This window comes from Procambarus clarkii, chromosome 5, assembly GCF_040958095.1.
Source record: "Procambarus clarkii isolate CNS0578487 chromosome 5, FALCON_Pclarkii_2.0, whole genome shotgun sequence".
NCBI lineage: Eukaryota > Metazoa > Arthropoda > Malacostraca > Decapoda > Cambaridae > Procambarus > Procambarus clarkii.
In genome coordinates, this window is record NC_091154.1 from 24,250,122 (window position 1) to 24,270,446 (window position 20,325).

The 20,325-nt window shown below is 50.0% G+C and overlaps 1 protein-coding gene across 2 annotated transcripts in view; it reads right to left on the reverse strand.

Annotated features, from left to right (window-relative positions):
• The window catches only part of LOC123762687 (kelch domain-containing protein 4), a 154,145-nt gene that overhangs the window by 67,112 nt on the left and 66,708 nt on the right, over positions 1-20,325 (reverse strand). For both annotated transcript variants that reach the window (XM_069339975.1, XM_045749377.2), the window contains exon 7: positions 10,176-10,394. In XM_069339975.1, the coding sequence (XP_069196076.1) occupies positions 10,176-10,394 (219 nt within the window). The remainder of the gene's footprint in view (positions 1-10,175; positions 10,395-20,325) is intronic.

The following is a 20,325-nucleotide window of genomic DNA, read 5'->3' on the forward strand; positions in this document are numbered from 1 at the left end:
ACAGTGAAAGGGCCAACGCCCTTTACGAGAAGTCGACCACTAAACAGCGCGATCATCTCGTCGACCAGACGACACCGTCTCCGAAGGCAACGTCGGCTCAGAAGCTGGCACCAATTACCCACCTCGACCAGCGGAACCCTGAGCCCTGGCGCGATCCTTCCAAGAAGGCCAAGAACAGCCGCCCCGGAAGACCAATAAGGCCGACATAGGATGACAACTAGACGAAGGCACCTGCAGAAACTGCAAGACCACAGCCTCTGCAAAAAGCAACCGGCAAACGGAGACGAAAACCTAAGAGCCAGGGACCCAACTGGAGTCCAAGGAGAGGGTGAGCACAGCCTGACAGCACGCTAGGCGAGAAGCAAATAACAGAAATGCCGCCTCCTTCAGGATAAGTGCAAAGAGCTTCAACAGTGCAGCCGACGCCCTAGTCGCCAAGGACATACACCAGACAAAGGCCCGGCACTCAACGCCTCCACATTCTCCTCAAGCCAGGAAGAAGACAGCACGAGAAAGAAAAAGAAGCGCAAAACCAAAGCCAAATGCCCACCGGCGCGCGTCTTCCGCAACCAAGAACGCCGAAAGGGAAGGAAACTGCACGTGTAGCTACACAAAGCTGCACAGGGAGAAGGTTCACCCCGAGAAAGCAGAAGGGCAAACAAGCATGTATGTAGGTGCTCAAACTCTCCCACCAGGTAAACCTGCAGAACGGTACATGTTTCTTGCCAATCAAGCATCCGGGACCGACAGAACCCATGCCACGCCCCCAACGAAAAGAAAGGGCAGTCTGCCAGCCATGAAGACTCCGGAACCTCCAAGCGCACCCAAAATGGGGAAGAAGAACCAAACTCAAAAGAGGACGGATTCATGATAGAGGCGGAATCCAGGTCTCACCAGATGTATGCAGCAAGAGCCTCCCGAACCTCCCTCGCAGAGATATGAGAAGGAGAATCCTCCAGAAAGATGGGGCCAAGAAACCCAAAGGGGCCCAGAACTAAACCCGAACCTGGGGGAGGAGCTGAACTCAAATCATACTTATACAGGGAAGGGGGGTAAGAAAACCCCTCCCCCTGCAACAACCCCATGAAGAAGACACTAGCACCTAAGCAGAGTCAAAGGGGAGGGGTCCCAAAACCTCCAGGTCGATTCCCCTCCCCCCTTAACCCCCGAGATTCCCCAAGTTGGGACCCGGGGCAGAGCAGTCCTCCATACCCTCTACCCCTGAAGAAAAGGCAGAGTCCAAGGAAAAGGGTGACAAGAAGGAGGGCCTGCTGGTGGGATCCAGAAGCCTCGGCAGGAGGTTTGAATGCCTCCATCCCCGACCCGAATGGGGCAGCCCCCGAAGCTACCCGAGTCTCATTACCAACTAAACCCTGCTCCAACTCCAAAACCCTCAGACATTTGGGAGCAGGAAGCAGGGGGATGAGATACAGGATGAACAACAGGGAAAGGACCAGAGAGCGCGGACTGAACCAAAGTTGAAGTGACCAACACTCCCAGGTCCAGGTCCATATAACCAAAGCAGGGTAGCTGGTGGGAAAGCAACCTAGCGCATTGCAGCAACCTAAACCATGCATGTAACACGGATGCTATCTTATCTTGAGGTTATCTTGAAATTATTTCGAGGCTTAGTGTCCCTGTGGTCTGGTCCTCAACCAGGCCTCCTTTTTGTTATCCATCCCCAGGAAACAGCCCGTACCAGCTGTCAAGCTCCCAGGTACCTATTTATTGCTAGGTAACAGGGGCATCAGGGTGAAAGAAACTGCCCATTTGTTTCCACCTCCACTGAGGATCGAACCTGGAACCTCAGGACTACGAATTTGAAGTGCTGTCCACTCAGCTGTCAGGCTGCTGACAGTAATATCATCAGAATAATATTGGAGAACAAGCAGAGAACACGACTCGCAAGACTCCGGGTCAAAGGTGTTATTGAACCAACAGGCAGCATGACAGAGGCAAAAGAGGTGACTGTCACCCTGAGACAAGGGTACACAGCAACTTTCAAACTGGCTGGAACTCAGAAGATGCATCCATTGGTCCACCGAGCCCTAACAGTGTTTTCCAGGGCCTGTAGGTTATCGACCACGGGAAGCCTGGGCAAGGTGTTACAAACTGGTTAAAACCCAAAACTAACAAGGGGAAGAGTACAACACTGAAACCCCTGCAACATGTACAATCACAGGGGGCCTAGCAGAGGGCCACCAAAATAATACCAGTGGAACTATAGCCACACGAGGCAGACCCCCCCCCCCCCCACCTAGCAAAATGAAACAAAAAAAAATAAAAAAAAATAAAAAAGTACAGCATCAAGAATGCATTTGACTCTGCATCTCATTCTGCTGTCCTCCAGAGTCTGGCTCGACTAGGTCTCTCAGGTACAGCACTGAGGTGGTTCCAAAACTATCTACAGGGCCGCTCATTCAAAGTAGCGGTTAGTGGAGTCATCTCCACGTCCCACCCTCTCTCGCGTGGTGTCACCCAGGGAGCAATTCTCAGCCCATTATTATTCTCCATCCTTCTGTCTGATCTCCCGGTATTCCAGGGGGGGGGGGGTCCAGGTTTTAACCTATGCCGATGATGTAACCCTCATGGCAGATGGTGCCACTCTCCTGGAGGCACAAGGCTCCCTGCAAAATGCTGTGACTGTGTTCTCTGCAATTGTGCTGAGGATGGGGCTCACCATTAACCACTGTGCTGCGCCGAGTTTATTGTGAAATTCCCCTTGTGCGCATGAAATAAAAGTGTTTCCCAAAAATTATTTTTTCTTTGTAAAATGATAAATTCCCTTCCCTGAAATATCTATGTAAAAATAAATACCAAATTCCACTTACTTTGGCTGTGGGGACGTGGACAAGGTTGTGCTGTGATGTCATCAGGACCTGGTCGCCCGTGCATGAATCGCCCAGACACGGTCGCGCGGGCCATTCAAGCACCAAGTGTTGCCACAAATATATTTTCAATTATTTGTCCTATGTATTTCCAATAGTTTTATTTGTTTTTTATCATATATAATGCATATTTGAGTCCATTACAATATGTATACAGTAGAATGTTCATAATGTTCCATAGAACTGTGATACATGTGTCAGTAATGTGTCCACAATAAATGTTTATTGTCGCAATATTACTTGTTAAAAATTCACTAAAATTACAATATGTACAGTTTCACACACTATTTACACATTAGCACACTGTATTACACACTCAGTACTTCGGAAGTGAGTAATAATCAACGAAGGAGTCCATGGTGCACAGCGCGACTTCACTCTCGTTGCTCCAGGTACAGATAAATTCTCGCTTCCTGTTTCTTCATTCTGTGTGCTTGCAAATAACGCACTCACGTACACCCTTGGCTTTAGCACTTGTAGGTTGCATGTAGACAAGCTTGTAAAGCATAAGGAAATATTGAAAAGATTATAGGAAAAAATCTATTTGTAAGGTAGTCTTGAAAAGATCGCTTTGTATGGTCCCACACAGGAAGAGATTCAACTTGCCGCAAAGAGTGTCTGTCAGTCAGGAAGAGATTCAGGTAGTCTTGAAAATATCTATGGAAAACACCACATGGAAGCTGCTAACACTGTTCATCTATGCTACTTGTATCAGATGCATCATCACTGAACGCAGAAAACGATTCATCTATGTATCATCTAAATAAATTGGAGATAGCATAGGATTGCAAGGGTGACGCTCAGAGCTACAACTGGATACACTCGCTGTATCATCCTCATAGGTGCTGTATCACTTGCATCCGACCTTTGTGTTAGGTCCTTATTGCGCCTAGCTTCACCAATATTATGACCCTTATGTTCTTCAAACAATAAGGGTTTTCACCGACAGAGCATTATCTTTCAACACCACGTCAGATAGGTGTTTGGGAGCCAGAGGTGAGTGCACCACCCATGGTTGCTCACTCAGAACTAACCCAGCCAGCAGCCCTAGGGCATTCTGGGAATTTTTTCCAAGATGGCTGCCTCTCACTGGAGGTCCTAAGAGTCCATTTCGTACACAACTAACCTCGCACACATTTAGAATGGGTATGGAAAAATCAAAAAGAGTTTTCTTGGTTGGCACAGTTTCCTGCCGATGACGAATACTTGGTTGGTGCAGTTAAGTGGTTAACCCGGTGAAAAGTTGCATCATGAGCTTCTCCTGGACCCGCTTGCCAGACCAGCCAGTGGTGACCGTCGGGGGCCGTCGTCTCCCAATCGCTACAGAACACAGATGGCTGGGGGTCGTTCTAGATGGCCCTCGCCTGACGTGGAGGCATCATGTGGATTACCTTCGGGCCTCATGCCTTCGACGCGTGAATATCATGAAAAGGCTCTATGGTGCGGCATGGGGGGATTGACGGGAGTCGCTCCTAGCTCTCTATAAGGCCTTCATTCGTAGAAAGATCATGTATGCGAGTGAAGTCTATGGCACAACAGCATCATCGGTCTTGGCAAGGCTGGATCCCATTGAAAATGGTGCCCTTCGCTCAGCACTAGGAGCTATGCCCTCCTCGCCAGTCCTCTCTCTTCATGCTGAGTCGGGGTTGTGGCCCCTGCGTTTTGAACATCTCCTCACTCTCTGTCGCTGGCTTCAACAGATAGTGCGTCTCCCTGCTACCCATCCACTTACTCGCCTGCAGCTTGAGGCTAACTGGTGAAATGTGCAAGCTGGACACTCCAGACACCGTCAGTTGCCTTTCGTCGTCCGGGCCTTGGATGCATATTCACAGTTTTCCCATCACGTCCCTGTACTCACCCCTGGCCCAATCATCTCATCCGTGCCTCCGTGGGCAGAAGAGCTCATCTGGATCTCTGTGGACTTTTCCAAGCCTCCTCGTCGGAAGAGGGATTTAGAGGGTGTGGCCCCTTTAATTTTTGCAGACCTACGAGCCTCCTTACACTCTGGATACTTTGAGGTTTACACGGATGGATCCCACAAAGATCAGCCACCATCCACATCTGCGGCAGCATACTTTGCTCCTCCTTCCTTTTGTCAGACGTGGAAATGCTCCCCTGCTCATTCGTGCCTGGCCGGGGAACTGTTTGCAATCTAACTAACCTTACGACTACAGCATCCACTCAATTTAACGGCCTCTTTTATACCGATTTGCCGGTAATAATGACCAGTTTGGGAGACTGGTATTTAGAGCCTCATATAACGGTCTAGCGGTCGATATTACCGAAGGTCGGTATTGGGTTCGTCTTGGCATCAGAGGGTCCTCACATGGCAAGCATGCCGCCTACCCCTTTCATCCTCTCCCTCACCCTCACTGAACCTCTCCCCCACACCCTCACTTTCTGCCTCACCCCCCACCAAGACCCTTCTGGAAAATGGCTCAGTAGACTGCCAGCCAGCCAGAGACAGCCTGGAGAATATCCATATTTTATAACTTTTTATTATCCTAATAATATTAGTAAACAAAATCTGTAAGCAAAAATATATATGATGTACATCCAGAATTTAATTAAGAAACATCTGGTTAACTGGGTCAAGTGTTAGGCTTATCGCTTCCCTTCCCCACCACCGACACACCCCCCCCACCCGCCACCCCCCCCTATACTTCCCTTACACACGCTGTCTCTGCTTCACCTCAACATCCATTGCTCCATCCCTCCCTCCCTCTCTTCTTCCCTCCCTCCCTCCCGCCATCCCTCCCCTCCATCCCTTCGTCCCTCCTTCCCTTCCTCCATCCCTCCCTCCCTCCATCCCTTCCTCCCTCCATCTCTCCTGGTTGATACCTGGTTGATGAGGTTCTGGGAGTTCTTCTACTCCCCAAGCCCAGCCCGAGGCCAGGCTTGACTTGTGAGAGTTTGGTCCACCAGGCTGTTGCTTGGAGTGGCCCACAGGCCCACATACCCACCACAGCCCGGTTGGTCCGGCACTCCTTGGAGGAATAAATCTAGTTTCCTCTTGAAGATGTCCACGGTTGTTCCGGCAATATTTCTTATGCTTGCTGGGAGGGTGTTGAACAACCGTGGACCTCTGATGTTTATACAGTGTGTTCTCTGATTGTGCCTATGGCACCTCTGCTCTTCACTGGTTCTATTCTGCATTTTCTTCCATATCGTTCACTCCAGTACGTTGTTATTTTACTGTGTAGATTTGGTACTTGGCCCTCCAGTATCTTCCAGGTGTATATTATTTGATATCTCTCTCGTCTTCTTTCTAGTGAGTACATTTGGAGGGCTTTGAGACGATCCCAATAATTTAGGTGCTTTATCGTGTCTATGCGTGCCATATATGTTCTCTGTATTCCCTCTATTTCAGCAATCTCTCCTGCTCTGAAGGGGGAAGTGAGTACTGAGCAGTACTCAAGACGGGACAACACAAGTGACTTGAAGAGTACAACTCCCTCCCCTCTATCCCTCCTTCCCTCCATCAATCCCTTCCTCCCTCCCTCCCTCCTTCCCTCCATCAATCCCTTCCTCTTTCCCTCCCTCCCTCCCTCCCTCCCTCAATCTCTCCATCCTTCCTTCCTTCCCTCCCTCCCTCCCTCCTTCCCAGCTCCCTCCCTCCTTCCCAGCTCCCTCCCTCCATTCAACCATCCCTTCCTCTCTCCCTCCTTACCTCCATCTCTCCATCCCCTCCATCCCTCCTTCCCTCCATCCCTTCTTCCCTCCTTCCCTTCCTTCCTTCCTTCCTTCCTCCCTCCCTCCCTCCTTCCTTCCATCCAAACATCTGATTGCGAGCCAGATGTCTCTTCAGCCGTGGCCTGAAGAGACAGTAAAATATGTGGCCTGAGATCCCTTCCCCCCACCACCCCCGCAAACTTCCCATACACACGCTCACTCTGCTTCACCTCAACAACCATAGCTCCATCCATCCATCAATCCATCAATCCATCTCCATCCTACCATCCATCTCCATCCTACCATCCATCTCCATCCACTCCCTCCCTCCCTGCCTACCACCCAGCCTCTGCCTGCCTGCCTCCCTCCTTGCCTCTCCCTCCGTGCCTACCACCCAGCCTCTGCCTGCCTGCCTGCCTGCCTCCCTCCCTGCTTCTGCCTGCCTGCCTCCCTCCCTCCCAAGCTCTGCCTGCCTGCCTACCTGCCTCCCTCCCAAGCTCTGCCTGCCTGCCTCTCTCCCCGTCTACCACCCAGCCTCTGTCTGCCTCCCTCCCAAGCTCTGCCTTCCTCCCTGCATACCTCCCAGCCTCTTCCTGCCTGCCTGCCTGCCTGCCTGCCCATCCACCCACCAGTCAGCCATCACTGAGTGCATTTGGAGCCGACATGGTGCACGGATGTTTCTTGATTGTGCAGATATGTCCAACAAAGTCACGGAATGAATACTCCAGCCTCATGACAAATCAAAACAATGTGCCATGAATCTGTGACGTCACAGTGTAGAAAGCACTAGAGTGGTGGACCCAGTGGCTGTCTGTATAAAATATATCTTACCTGAATGTTACTTGAAAAATTACCGACACTTAATTTCGGAAATACTGGAGCTACGGAAATAACGACCAGGGTACAGCCCCATATAGGCCGTTAAATTGAGTGGATACTAGACTTCGACAAGTTTCAGGGCCCTCTCTGGTCGTTTTCTACGTAGACTAAGTTACACCCCTACATCTGAAATCATCTCGGCGTCCACGAGTCCATCGTCATACTGTGTCACAGATCCGTGGAGAACTGCTGTCATACTCTGGTACTTCGGGTTGGTCGATCTATCTCCAATGGGTTCCATCACATGTCGGTATTAATGGCAATGAGGTGGCCGACGCAGCAGCATGGATGGCGCATGCTCTCCATGACTCTACAAATGTGCCTCTGGACCTTTCCGAAATTCTCCCGCAACTCCGGGCGGCTTGCCTCGCGAGTTGGGAGGCAATGATGGAGCCAGCACTCAAGGCCTCCTCTCTGGTGGGTCTCCGGGAGGGCTCCTCCCCGCGTCTATGGACTCGTCATCATTCTTGACTCCTCGACACTGCCATCACTCGTCTCCGGATTGGGCACATCTGCCTGGCTGCACATCTCCATCGTCTACGACTGGTAGATTCCCCATACTGCCAGTGGTGTCCGACCCAGGAGGATACAGTTGAACACCTTCTTCACTGCCCTCAATTTTATAGTGCTTGCATTAGACTACAGAGTGACGTTCATAGGCTGAATATTCCTCGCCTCACAGTTCCCGTTCTCCTTGACGGGGAAGGTGCGAGAGATGAAGACGTCCGTCATGACATCCTTCGCCATACCTTCCGCTTCATCCGTCATGTTCGTGGCCTGAAGAGACAGTAAAATATGTGGCCTGAGGAGATTGTAGGGTCTATGGCCTGAAGAGACTACAGGGGACCCCATCCCTCCGCTATTTCCCGGTATTAGGCAGCCGGGGCGCATCCGATCCCATGATCGTTGTCGCCTCTAAATCAACACAACAACAAAAGTTCAGCATCCGCAAAGGAAACAGGAACTGGCCGCAACTTAGGGAGGCAGGCTGCACAACACCTTGATGCTCCGACCAGCACAATACCACTTCCTACCCAAGGCCAAACAAGAGCCCCAAAACCACAGCTGGCCCCAAGGGCGAAGTAAATGCTTGTCAGCCTCTACGGAAATGGTTCCCAAACACCCCAAGGAAAAGAACCCTAAACATGCAAGGTCAGTACTCACAGGGTGCTAAGGGAAGGAAGCCCCTAAGTGCATGCAGCCCTGGTACTGATGAATAACTCCTGGCCACCACACACCACAATAATACAGCAGAGAACGCCACACTGGCAAACACCACTGAGGAATCTGAGGCCAGAGAAACGTCTATCCTGGGTGGCATTAGCTTGCGAACTGACGCCCTGAGTAGCCGGCGTGGGAAGGTCCAGGGCTCCCCCCTTCCCATCCCGAGGAGAGGAGGGCTGCGCGGACGAGCGCCGTGGCAGTTGAGTGTGATGTTTACTTGTTTGCTTGTTTCCTGGTTGATTAACCTGGTTGATGGGGTTCTGAGAGTTCTTCTACTCCCCAAGTCCGGCCTGAGGCCAGGCTTGACTTGTGAGAGTTTGGTCCACTAGGCTGTTGCTTGGAGTGGCTCGCAGGCCCACATACCCACCACAGCCCGGTTGGTCCGGCACTCCTTGGAGGAATTGGAATTTCCTTGGGATTGGAGGGATTTCTGTCTTCCTTTTCAGTTTTTAGTTGTTAGTTTCTTACCATGTGGGATTCGTTTTGTTATTCCTACCTTTCTGGGTGCCTAATCCTGGTCGATGGCAGATAAGGAAAACCCCCAAACCACAAGGGTTTTTTCCAGGGGCCATTGCTCCCTGAAACCTATCTGAAGGGGCGAAGTTCTGGTTTGTGGTCCCTGGTAGGTCAAACTCCATAGCCAATGTCTCGGTCTAACATATCACACACTGGCCTGATAGCTCCAGGGAGCCATAGGGGCTCCCCACAGAAATAAAGAAAAACAAGTAATAAAACAGTGAAACATCAGAGGATAAAACTGGAAGCGTCAGCAGGTGAGCATCAGGAGTTGACAAGTGCCAGACACAGCCTTGCAGAGCTCCTCCACCCAGTGAAACTATAAATATTCACTTATTTTCACGTTTTTCTTACATTCTCCACACAAGAAAATAATTCTATAATGAAAAGTTATTTGTTGGATTTATTTTTTTGAACATAGGCGGGCATGACCCTTTTTCCATAGCCGCTGTCTCAAGTTAAAAATGCACAACACTCCAACACTGGACTGTAAAACCAATGGAAAAGCCACTGTGCCAGAACAAAGGTATCGACTGATGCTGTGATTTGGATAGTGCACCATATACGAGAGCAATGGTGTTCGGCTCGCTGGTGTTTCCTCACTGATTAGCGCTGCCATCTGGAGGAGAGAGTGGGGAAGCAGCATGGTAGTGTTGAGAGTATTTTTTTTTTTTTTGGTTAGGGGAAGGGTGGGGGTCATTGCTTCTCTTTGAGTGGTTTTTGAGTTTTTGTAACTTTTTTTTTTTTTTTTTTTGCAGGCTTTTCCTACTGTGTGAAGTCAGTGCCCAGCTCTTATGAGAGGGGGGAAGGATTCTGGTCTCTGCTCCCGGAAGATAGCGAAATGGTCACAGACACAGACACTTGGGGTCTCAGTCCATGGGCGCCAGTACATAATAACCTGCACTGAGAAGCCACTGAAGGGACTAGCCTGGATAAAGACAGAATAAGGTAATAACCTCTGCTGGGAGAGAGACATAGTACTAAAAATCAAGTTACCTTCATGCCACATTTGCTTCATTATGTCCAGCTGGTATATATCGTTATAGAAAACACCCTCTAGCTCCTCTTCTTCATCCACTTCGTCATACACTCCGCCGAACAGGAAAGCCTTGTCCCCACTCGAAAGCGAGAGAGAGAACCCACACCTGGGTGACGGCCGAACTCCAGACTGCTTCACGGTCTGCCATTTCCACTTTATACCAAGTGTATCGTGCTCTGTAAATGAGGAAAAGATTAATTTTCTGCTAAATGGAATCCATTACCTTTTTTAGAGTCCACTGCTAAATGGAATCCATCAGCTGGCCAGACTAAACCAAATTATTTTTATTCTTAATATATCTGGGGAGGGGGAGGAATGTGTTAGAAGAATAAAAGTCACATTATACAAAAGATGCCCAAATTATTACATACCCCATGCAGAAAATATAATGAGTGATGAGAACAATTATATTTACAAAGAAAATAATGTTGACAAACAGTTCATTCTGCATCCACAGGCAGAAAGATAAGATAGTTATGGCAGCAGCAAGGACAACCACATTTAATGTGTCCAAATGTATCTACAGAAAATATGTAAAGTGTTTACTTATCAGTGACTCAATGCGAAGTAAGGTCTATCTCTATATGCCAGGTCTATGAGCCTTATTATTCCCCTTACATTATAGCTTAAGTATTCTGATGATCACAATCTTTGTCAATATTGTCTTTAAACTTATGCCTGGAAGTGGCTTCCACAACTTCTTCTCCTAATGTATTCCACCTGTACAGGGTATGCGTGTTTCCTTACATTTCTTCCCCTTGTTGAACACCTGTACAGGGTCCGAGTGTTTCCTTGCATTTCTTCCACTTAACAACATAAGGACATGAGAATAAGGGTAACTGCAGAAGGCCTCTTAGCCCATACGAGGCAGCTCTTATTTATATCCATCCAATCTCACTCGAATATATGTCCAACCCATGTTTGAAACAATCAAGGCATCCCACCCCCACTATGCCACTAACCCGTTACCGAACCAGTATCATTCTAGGTCCTTCCCAAATCCAAACCTATCCAATTTATACCCATTGTTTCATGTTGTGTCTTGTGTTGATACTTTTAAAACCCTTGTTGACCACCTGGTACAGGGTATGCGTGTTTCCTTACATTTTTTCTACTTGTTGACCACCTGTACGCGGTCCAAGTGTTTCCTTACATTTCTTCCACTTGTTGACTACCTGTACAGGGTACGCGTATTTCCGTTCATTTTGGACATGCCAAAATGCGTCCTTGAGGTCCAGGGACACCATCCAGGCACCAGGCTCCAAAAGAAGCCGGACCAGAGACAGTGGTCATTTAAAAGTTAGGGGGGCAAGGAATCCAAGGGTTCAGACGGGACAAGTCCAGAATGAACCTCATATCTGCACAGTCCCGTTTCGGCACTGCAAACAGGCGGGAAACCCACCTGAAGGATGGGGTTGTTTCGATCATGCCCAAGCACACCCACTCCAAGATAACCTGACGAAGCGTAAGAGAAGAAGCCTGCCCCATAGCCCCAAACTCCCTGAAGAGGGAGGAGTCGCCAAACGCGGCCACAGGCCAGAAGAAACGACCAAAAAAACCAGCGTTGAATGTAATGAAACGCCATTTTCTGGGTGAGCCCCGGAGGCTCCCTGGAGCTTATCGGGCTAATGTATGTTATGTTAGACCGGGACATTAGCTATGGAGTTCAGACCTACCAGGGACCAGTGCCAGAACCTGGCCCCTTCAGAGAGGTTTCAGGGAGCAACGGCCCTGGAAAACCCCATATGGTTGGGGGTTTTCCTTATCTGCCATCGACCGGGGTTAGGCACCCAGAAAGGTAGGCGTAACAAAACAAACCCCACATGCTAAGAAACTACAACAAAAACCGAACAGAGAGGTAGAAAACTCCCTACAATCCCAAGGAAAACAATCAAACAATCAATTTACTGCCACGCCGGTCGTCCTCGCAGCCCTTCCTACCCGGGAGGGGGAGCGGGGGGGGGGGGGGGGGGGCGGCAGACCACGCCAAGCCAGCTGCCTTGAGTTCAGAAACTAGACTTCAACCAACGCGAAAAATCCCGCCGATCAGATGGAAGGGAGGGTAGCCAGGGAGCCTCCGGGGCTCACCCAGAAAAATGGTGTTTCATTACATTCAATGCTGGTTTTCTGTGGGGAGTCCCTACGGCTCCCTGGAGCTACATACCCAAAGAGAAGGAAAAAGGGGACTTACCCGGGAGGCGACGGCCACAAACTCCTCAACGCGAAGTCGAGACAACTGGCTGCAACCTGCGACCCAAAGCAACACAAGAACGCCGAGGAGCAGGGACGTTCACAAAATAACGGGGGGCCAGGACCCTGTTCGACTTCCAAAATCCACGCGCCCGAATATGTGCTCAAGACATATTACCAAACACGGCAGCCAAAGCGGCAAACTTCCTAACGTCATGGGCGCGAGGATAGACCGCAGGCTGGCTATACTTAATAACCCTGCGGACAACCAATGAGACCCGAGCCCTGGAATAGGGAACGAGGGAAACCGGATCAACCCAAAGCGCATCCTCAGCCACCCCGGCTGAAGCGTGCAGGTAACGGCGAAGTGCTGCAACTGGACACAACACATGATGCACCCCCGGCCAAACCAACCAAGCATCAATGACCCACGGACCCCTACGGAAAGCAGCCATCTCATTCTTCGCCAGAAAAGATGGAGAAGGCTGCAAACAGACAAACCTACCCCCAGGACCAAAAGAGCAGAAACCCCTGCGCCGGAGGAGAGCATGAAGCTCCCCTACCCGGCCCCCAGAGGCCAATGCCAACAAAAACAAAGCCTTGGAAAAACAATCAGGAACTGAAGGGGCCACCACAAACCGAGGAGAGGAAAGATAGGAGAGCACCCTGTCCAAGGACCAGGACGGCTCAGGAGGCGCATGAGCAGGCCGGAGGTGAAATATAGCACGGGAAAGCTTACGAAACGGGGCGGATGTGACGTCCACCCCGAAAGCTAGCTTGAGCGGCTCCGCCAGCGACGCAGGATACGAGGCGACAGTATTAGGCATCAAATGACAGTCCTGAAAAAGCCAAGAAAGAAAGGACAAAACAACCCGTTCCGAAAGAAAAAACAACTTACGAAGAGCCAGAAAATGGCGAAAAGAACGCCAGGAAACTTCATACTGTCGTCGAGACAAAGCTCTCAGGTGGGACACCATCAAAGAAGCCACCTGATCACCACAGAAATGGTGATACACCCGCATCAAAAAGACCAGACGCGAAGGTAAATGATAATACTGAAAACCCCTGGGACGTGTACAAGCACGGGGGCCTAGCAGAGGGCCACCAAAACAATACCAGGGGAACTGTGGGCCCACAAGGCAGAACCTCCACCAGGCAAACAGAAACAAAACAAAAGAAAAACCCCGCAAAAGTACACCGTCCCCAGAGCAACAGGAACCAGTCGCCGCTTAGGTGGCAGACTGCGCAACACCTTGATGCCCTAACCAGCACAATACCACTCCCTACCCAAGGCCAAACAAGGGCCCCAAGCCCCAGCTGGCCCCAAGGGCGAGGCAAATGCCGAGCAGCAAGAACCTCTACGGGAGCGGTTCCCGAACGCCTAAGAGAAGATAACCCTGACACACAAGGGCAGTACTCACAGGGCGCCTAGGGAAGGAAGCCCCTAGGCGCATGCAGCCCCGGCACTGATGAAGTACTCCTGGCCACCACACACCACACAAAAACAGCAGAGAACGCCACACGAGGCAAACACCGCCAAGGAATTTGAGGCCAGAGAAGCGTCTATCCCAGTTGACACTAGCTTGCGAACTAAAGGCAGCTCCCCCTCCCAGCTCCCAGGGAGGGGAGGGCTGCGCGGACGACCGGCGCGGCAGTAAATTGATTGTTTGATTGTTTTCCTTGGGATTGTAGGGAGTTTTCTACCCCTCTGTTCAGTTTTTGTTGTAGTTTCTTACCATGTGGGGTTTGTTTTGTTACGCCTACCTTTCTGAGTGCCTAACCCCGGTCGATGGCAGATAAGGAAAACCCCCAACCATATGGGGTTTTCCAGGGCCATTGCTCCCTGAAACCTCTCTAAAGGGGCCAGGTTCTGGCGCTGGTCCCTGGTAGGTCTGAACTCCATAGCTAATGTCCCGGTCTAACATAACATACATTAGCCCGATAAGCTCTAGGGAGCCGTAGAGGCTCCCCACAGAAAACAGCGTTGAATGTAATGGAACACCATTTTCTGGGCGAGACCCCGGAGGCTGCCCGGAGGTATACCAGGCTGATGTGTATATATTAGACCGTGGCAACAGTCAATCGAAGGAGTTCTAAGCCTACCAGGGACCAGAGCCAAAACCTGGCTCCCTCAAAAGAGGCACGAGGAGCAATGGACTAAAGACACCCCCGTGTAATTGGAAGCAGTTTTTGTCTGCCATCTACCAAGTCAGGCACCCAGAAAGGTAGGAATTTTAAAACAAACTACTGCTGGTAAAAAATTGCAAACCGAAAGCCGAACTAGCAAACAGAACTCCCCAATCAAAAACAAGGAAACAAACATGACGTCATCCCATAACCGCCGCACATCTGTCTGCGCAACCCCCCCACATCCCTGGGAGGAGGACTGGGGGGGGGGGGGATCCCAGACCGAGAGAGGGATGCCAGGGAGCCTCCGGGTCTCACCCAGAAAATGGTGTTTCATTACATTCAACGCTGGTATTCTGTGGAGCCCCCCTTCGGCTCCATGGAGCTACCTAACCAAAGATAAGAAGAAAAGGGGACTCACCCGGGAGGCTGTCGTCACTTGCTCCTCACCTCAAAGTCGAGACTACTGGCCGCAACCTGCGACCCAAGGCTATACACGTCCGAGAAGGACTATGAACATTAACAAGGAAACGTGCAGCCAGGACCCAGTTCGACCTCCAAAAGCCCCATACCTGAAAGATAGGCTAGGACAAATTACCAAAACAGCAACCGAACGCCGAACTTACGAGCAGCGTGGGCACGGGGACAGACCGCAGGTTGACTGGACCGAATAATCCTGCGGACAACCTGGGAGACCCACGCCCTGGAATAAAGAAAGGAAACTGGGTCAACCGAAAGCACGTCTTCCCCCAAAGAGGCCATGGTGCGCAAATAATGGCGAAGAGCCACAAACCAACACAAGACATGATGCACCCTTGACCGAACCAACCAAGCATCAACAACCCTTTGGAAAGCAGTAGATTCATTCTTCACCAGAAAAGAAGGATATGGCTGCAAATAAAGAAAATACCACCAGGACCGAAAGAGCAGAAAACCCCTGCGCCAGAGGAGAGCATGAAACTCTCCGACCCAACCCCCAGAGCCCAATGCCAACAAGAAAAAAAAGAGCCATAGAAAAACAGGCCTGAACCAAGGGGGGCCATCACAAACCGTGGAGAAGGGAGAAGAGAGCACCCGGTGCAACAACCAGGCCGGCTCAGGTGGCACATGAGCAGGCCGGAGCTGTAAACAATGCCCGAGAAAGCCCCAACAAAAGCGGCAAGCCTGAAGCAGCACCACCAACTGTGCCAGTCCAGGAAAACTGGAGAGGAACGTGCCAAGAATTGACCTGGAGGTCCAGGGGCCACCATCCAGGCACCCGGCTCCAACAGAAGTCGGACAGGAGACAACAGTCCTCCGATGAGGGCATAGAATCCAGGGCGCAGACTGAAGAAGTCCAAAAGAACAGCAGATTCGACAGGCCCATGTCTGCATAGAGCAGAAGGGAACCCCAGAAGGATGGTGCGGATCGACCACGTCCAACGCACCCACTAAGATGACATGACGAAGTGCAGGGGAAGAAGCCCACCCCGCCAGCCCTGAACCCCCCAAAGGTGGAGAAGCCATCCACCGCCGCCACCAGAGGCTGGAAAACAACCAAAAGCGCCCACTAACTGCGGGACCATGCGAGAGTCAACAGAGCAAGCTGCTCCCCCAGCGCCCCATCAACAGAGCAGGGAACAGAGTCCCTTCCGAAAGAAAAAGTATACATACACATATATATTATGTATATACACATACATATACCTATACACATACACATACATATACCAATACACATACACACAAGGTATGTTACACAAGAATGAGAGGAGGGGATGAACCAGCCTTGCTTGATCTGATATTTACCCAAAATGAGTCGGATATAAGGAAAGTGAAGTTGGAAGCCCCCTTGGGAATGAGTGATCATAGTGTATTGAGCTTTGAGTACCTGGTTGAGCTGGGAATTATCACCCCCAAAATAGAACTGGGAACCAAAGGGCTGGCGTACCGAAAGGGAAACTATGAGGAAATGAATAAATTCCTATGGGATATACATTGGGACACAGAACTCGGAATAAAGTCCGTACAAGACATGATGGATTATGTCACCCAAAAATGTCAGGAGGCTGTAAGCAGGTTTGTCCCAGCCCGACAGGAAAAAACAGAAGCAAAGGAAGAATCCGTGGTTTAATAAGGAATGTATGAAAACAAAGGAGCTGAACAAAAGGGCATGGAGGAACTTCCGTAATAACAGAACACCAGAAAGTAGAGAGAGATACCAGAGAACCAGGAACGAGTATGTCAGTGTGAGAAGAGCAGCTGAGAAAAGGTATGAAAATGATATAGCTAATAAAGCCAAGACTGAACCAAAGCTACTACACAGTCACATCAGGAGGAAGACAACAGTGAAGGAACAGGTGATGAAACTTAGGGTGGGCGAGGACAGGTACACAGAGAATGACAAAGAGGTGTGTGAAGAACTCAACAAAGGTTCCAGGAGGTCTTTACAATAGAACAGGGAGATGTCGCGGCGCTAGAAGAGGTGGCAGCAAACCAGGTGACCTTGGATAGGTTCAAAATTACAAGAGATGAGGTCAAGAAGCACCTATTGGAGCTGGATGTGAGAAAAGTTGTTGGGCCGGATGGAAAATCGCCATGGGTATTGAAAGAGTGTGCAGGAGCACTTTGCCTACCACTCTCAATAGTGCACAGTAGGTCACTGGAAACGGGGGACCTACCAGAAATATGGAAGACTGCTAATGTAGTACCAATATACAAAAAGGGTGACAGACAAGAGGCACTGAACTACAGGCCAGAACTACTCCTTAACTTGTATACCATGCAAGGTGATGGAGAAGATTGTGAGAAAAAACCTAGTAACACATCTGGAGAGAAGAGACTTCATGACAACCCATCAACATGGGTTCAGGGAGGGTAAATCTTGCCTTACAGGCTTCATAGAATTCTACGATCAGGTGACAAAGATTAAACAAGAAAGAGAAGGGTGGGCGGACTGCATTTTTATGGACTGTCGGAAAGCCTTTGACACAGTACCCCATAAAAGGTTGGTGCATAAGCTGGAGAAACAGGCAGGAGTAACTGGTAGGGCGCTCCAGTGGATAAGGGAGTACCTAAACAATAGGAAGCAGAGTTACAGTGAGGGGTGAGACCTCAGACTGGCGTGAAGTCACCAGTGGAGTCCCACAGGGCTCTGTACTTGGACCTATCTTGTTTCTGATATACGTAAATGATCTCCCAGAGGGTATAGACTCATTCCTCTCAATGTTTGCTGACGACGCCAAAATTATGAGAAGGATTAAGACAGAGGAGGATAGCTTGAGGCTTCAAGAAGACCTGGACAAGCTGCAGGAATGGTCGAACAAATGGCTGTTAGAGTTTAATCCAAGCAAATGTAATGTAATGAAGATAGGGGTAGGAAGCAGGAGACCAGATACAAAGTATCACTTGGGAGATGAAACACTTCAAGAGTCAGAGAGAGAGAAAGACCTGGGGGTTGATATCACACCAGACCTGTCCCCTGAAGCTCATATCAAGAGGATAACAGCAGCAGCATATGCCAGGTTGGCTAACATAAGAACGGCCTTTAGAAACTTGTGTAAGGAATCTTTCAGAACATTATATACCACATATGTCAGACCAATCCTGGAGTATGCGGCACCAGCATGGAGTCCATATCTAGTCAAGCATAAGACTAAAATGGAAAAGGTTCAAAGGTTTGCCACCAGACTAGTACCCGAGCTGAGAGGTATGAGCTACGAGGAGAGACTACGGGAATTAAACCTCACTTCGTTGGAAGACAGAAGAGTTAGGGGGGACATGATCACCACATTCAAGATCCTCAAGGGAATCGACAGGGTTGATAAAGTCAGGCTGTTTAACACAAGGGGCACACGCACTAGGGGACGCAGGTGGAAACTGAGTGCCCAAATGAGCCACAGAGATATTAGAAAGAACTTTTTTAGTGTCAGAGTGGTTGACAAATGGAATGCATTAGGAAGTGATGTGGTGGAGGCTGACTCCATACACAGTTTCAAGTGTAGATATGATAGAGCCCAATAGGCTCAGGAACCTGTACACCTGTTGATTGACAGTTGAGAGGCGGGACCAAAGAGCCAGAGCTCAACCCCCGCAAGCATAACTAGGTGAGTACACGAGGTGTGAAAAAAAGGTGATATGATCACCACATACAAAATAGTAACAGGAATTGATAAAATCGATAGGGAAGATTTCCTGAGACCTGGAACTTCAAGAACAAGAGGTCATAGATTTAAACTAGCTAAACACAGATGCCGAAGAAATATAAGAAAATTCACCTTCGCAAATAAAGTGGTAGACAGTTGGAACAAGTTAAGTGAGAAGGTGGTGGAGGCCAAGACCGTCAGTAGTTTCAAAGCATTATATGACAAAGAGTGTTGGGAAGACGGGACTCCACGAGCGTAGCTCTCATCCTGTAACTACACTTAGGTAATTACACTTAGCTAATTACACACAGTGTCCACATGTAAATGTACATGTGTTCACACACACATACACGTGAAAAGAAATTTACCAGCCACCGACCAGTGGGCAGAGAGCACCACGCCGACCAGGCGAAGAAGGCACAAAACTGCATCAAAAGGCCCACCTCGACAACAACCTCAAAGTCCCAGCACGACCATAACACGTGCCAAGATCCAAAAAGATCCAGTCTGCAAGCCAGGAAGACCCCAAAACTCCAGAAGGCAGAACCGGGTCACACACAAGGAAACAAAGCCCCCTGAACCCACAAAGGGGGCCCCAAGAGGAGAAAACCTATAAAACGAAACCAAAGAACCCAAACGAACCCGGAATCGAACCAGGGGGAGCCCAAACCACCACATTTGCCGGCAGAGATACACCACAGAAAGGCAAAGCACAGACCCCAGACAGAACCCCCAGGGAAACGGTCAAAACAGACTGAAAACCGAGGGACAAGGTGTGGGAGCAAGCATAACAGACAGGGACACTGAGCCCAAACCCAAGGGCCCAGACCCAAAACAGACAAAACGGAAAACCTGATGTAAAATCAACACTCAAACGTTCCCAGAGGAACAGGAAATGAGCAGAAAACACCAGAAAAGCAAAGAAACGACAACAGGAGAATAAAACCCATGAAAAAGGTGAAAACTCACCCAAGACGCTTGCTCGCACACCCAGGCGCATGTAAACAAACTGCAACGCCGCCCTGGTGTCCACTCCGGGAAACCGGCAGAAGAAAATGGCCACCAGAACAGAGGGATGTGACCGACGCTAAAGATACGAAAACACGCCAGCAAAAGTGGGATGCAAGCAGACTGGATGGGTGAAAAACTCTGCCCAGAAGCAGAAAACCCAGGCAAAGGTAAACCGCCCCAGAACTGCTAGCAGGCATTCCCCACAGCCCCAGGAACCCGCAACAGAGGCGCCGGGGTAGAGCCGTCCTCCAAGCCCTCCGCCCTTAAAGAAAAGCAAGAGTCCATGGGAAAGGCAGCAAGAAAGGGCCGCTGGTAAGACCCAGAAGCCTTGGCAGGAGGAACAGGCTCGAAAATCTCCGTCCCTAACCCGAACGCAGCAGCCCCTGAAAACCGCCGAGTCTCAGCCCCAACTAAACCCCGCCCCGACCCCGAAACCCGCAGACGGTCCGGAGCCGGGAACAGGGAGGGAAAGGGGCGAACAGCACCAAAACGGGGGCAGCCCCAGGGCATCCAAGTGGGAAACCAACCTAGCGTTTTGCAGCAACCTAACCTAGCTTGCAACACAGATACCACCTGTACTGTACTCTGAACAGTAATAACATCAGAAAAGTACTGGAGAACAAGCAGAGAATCTCTCTCACAAGACTCCGAGTCA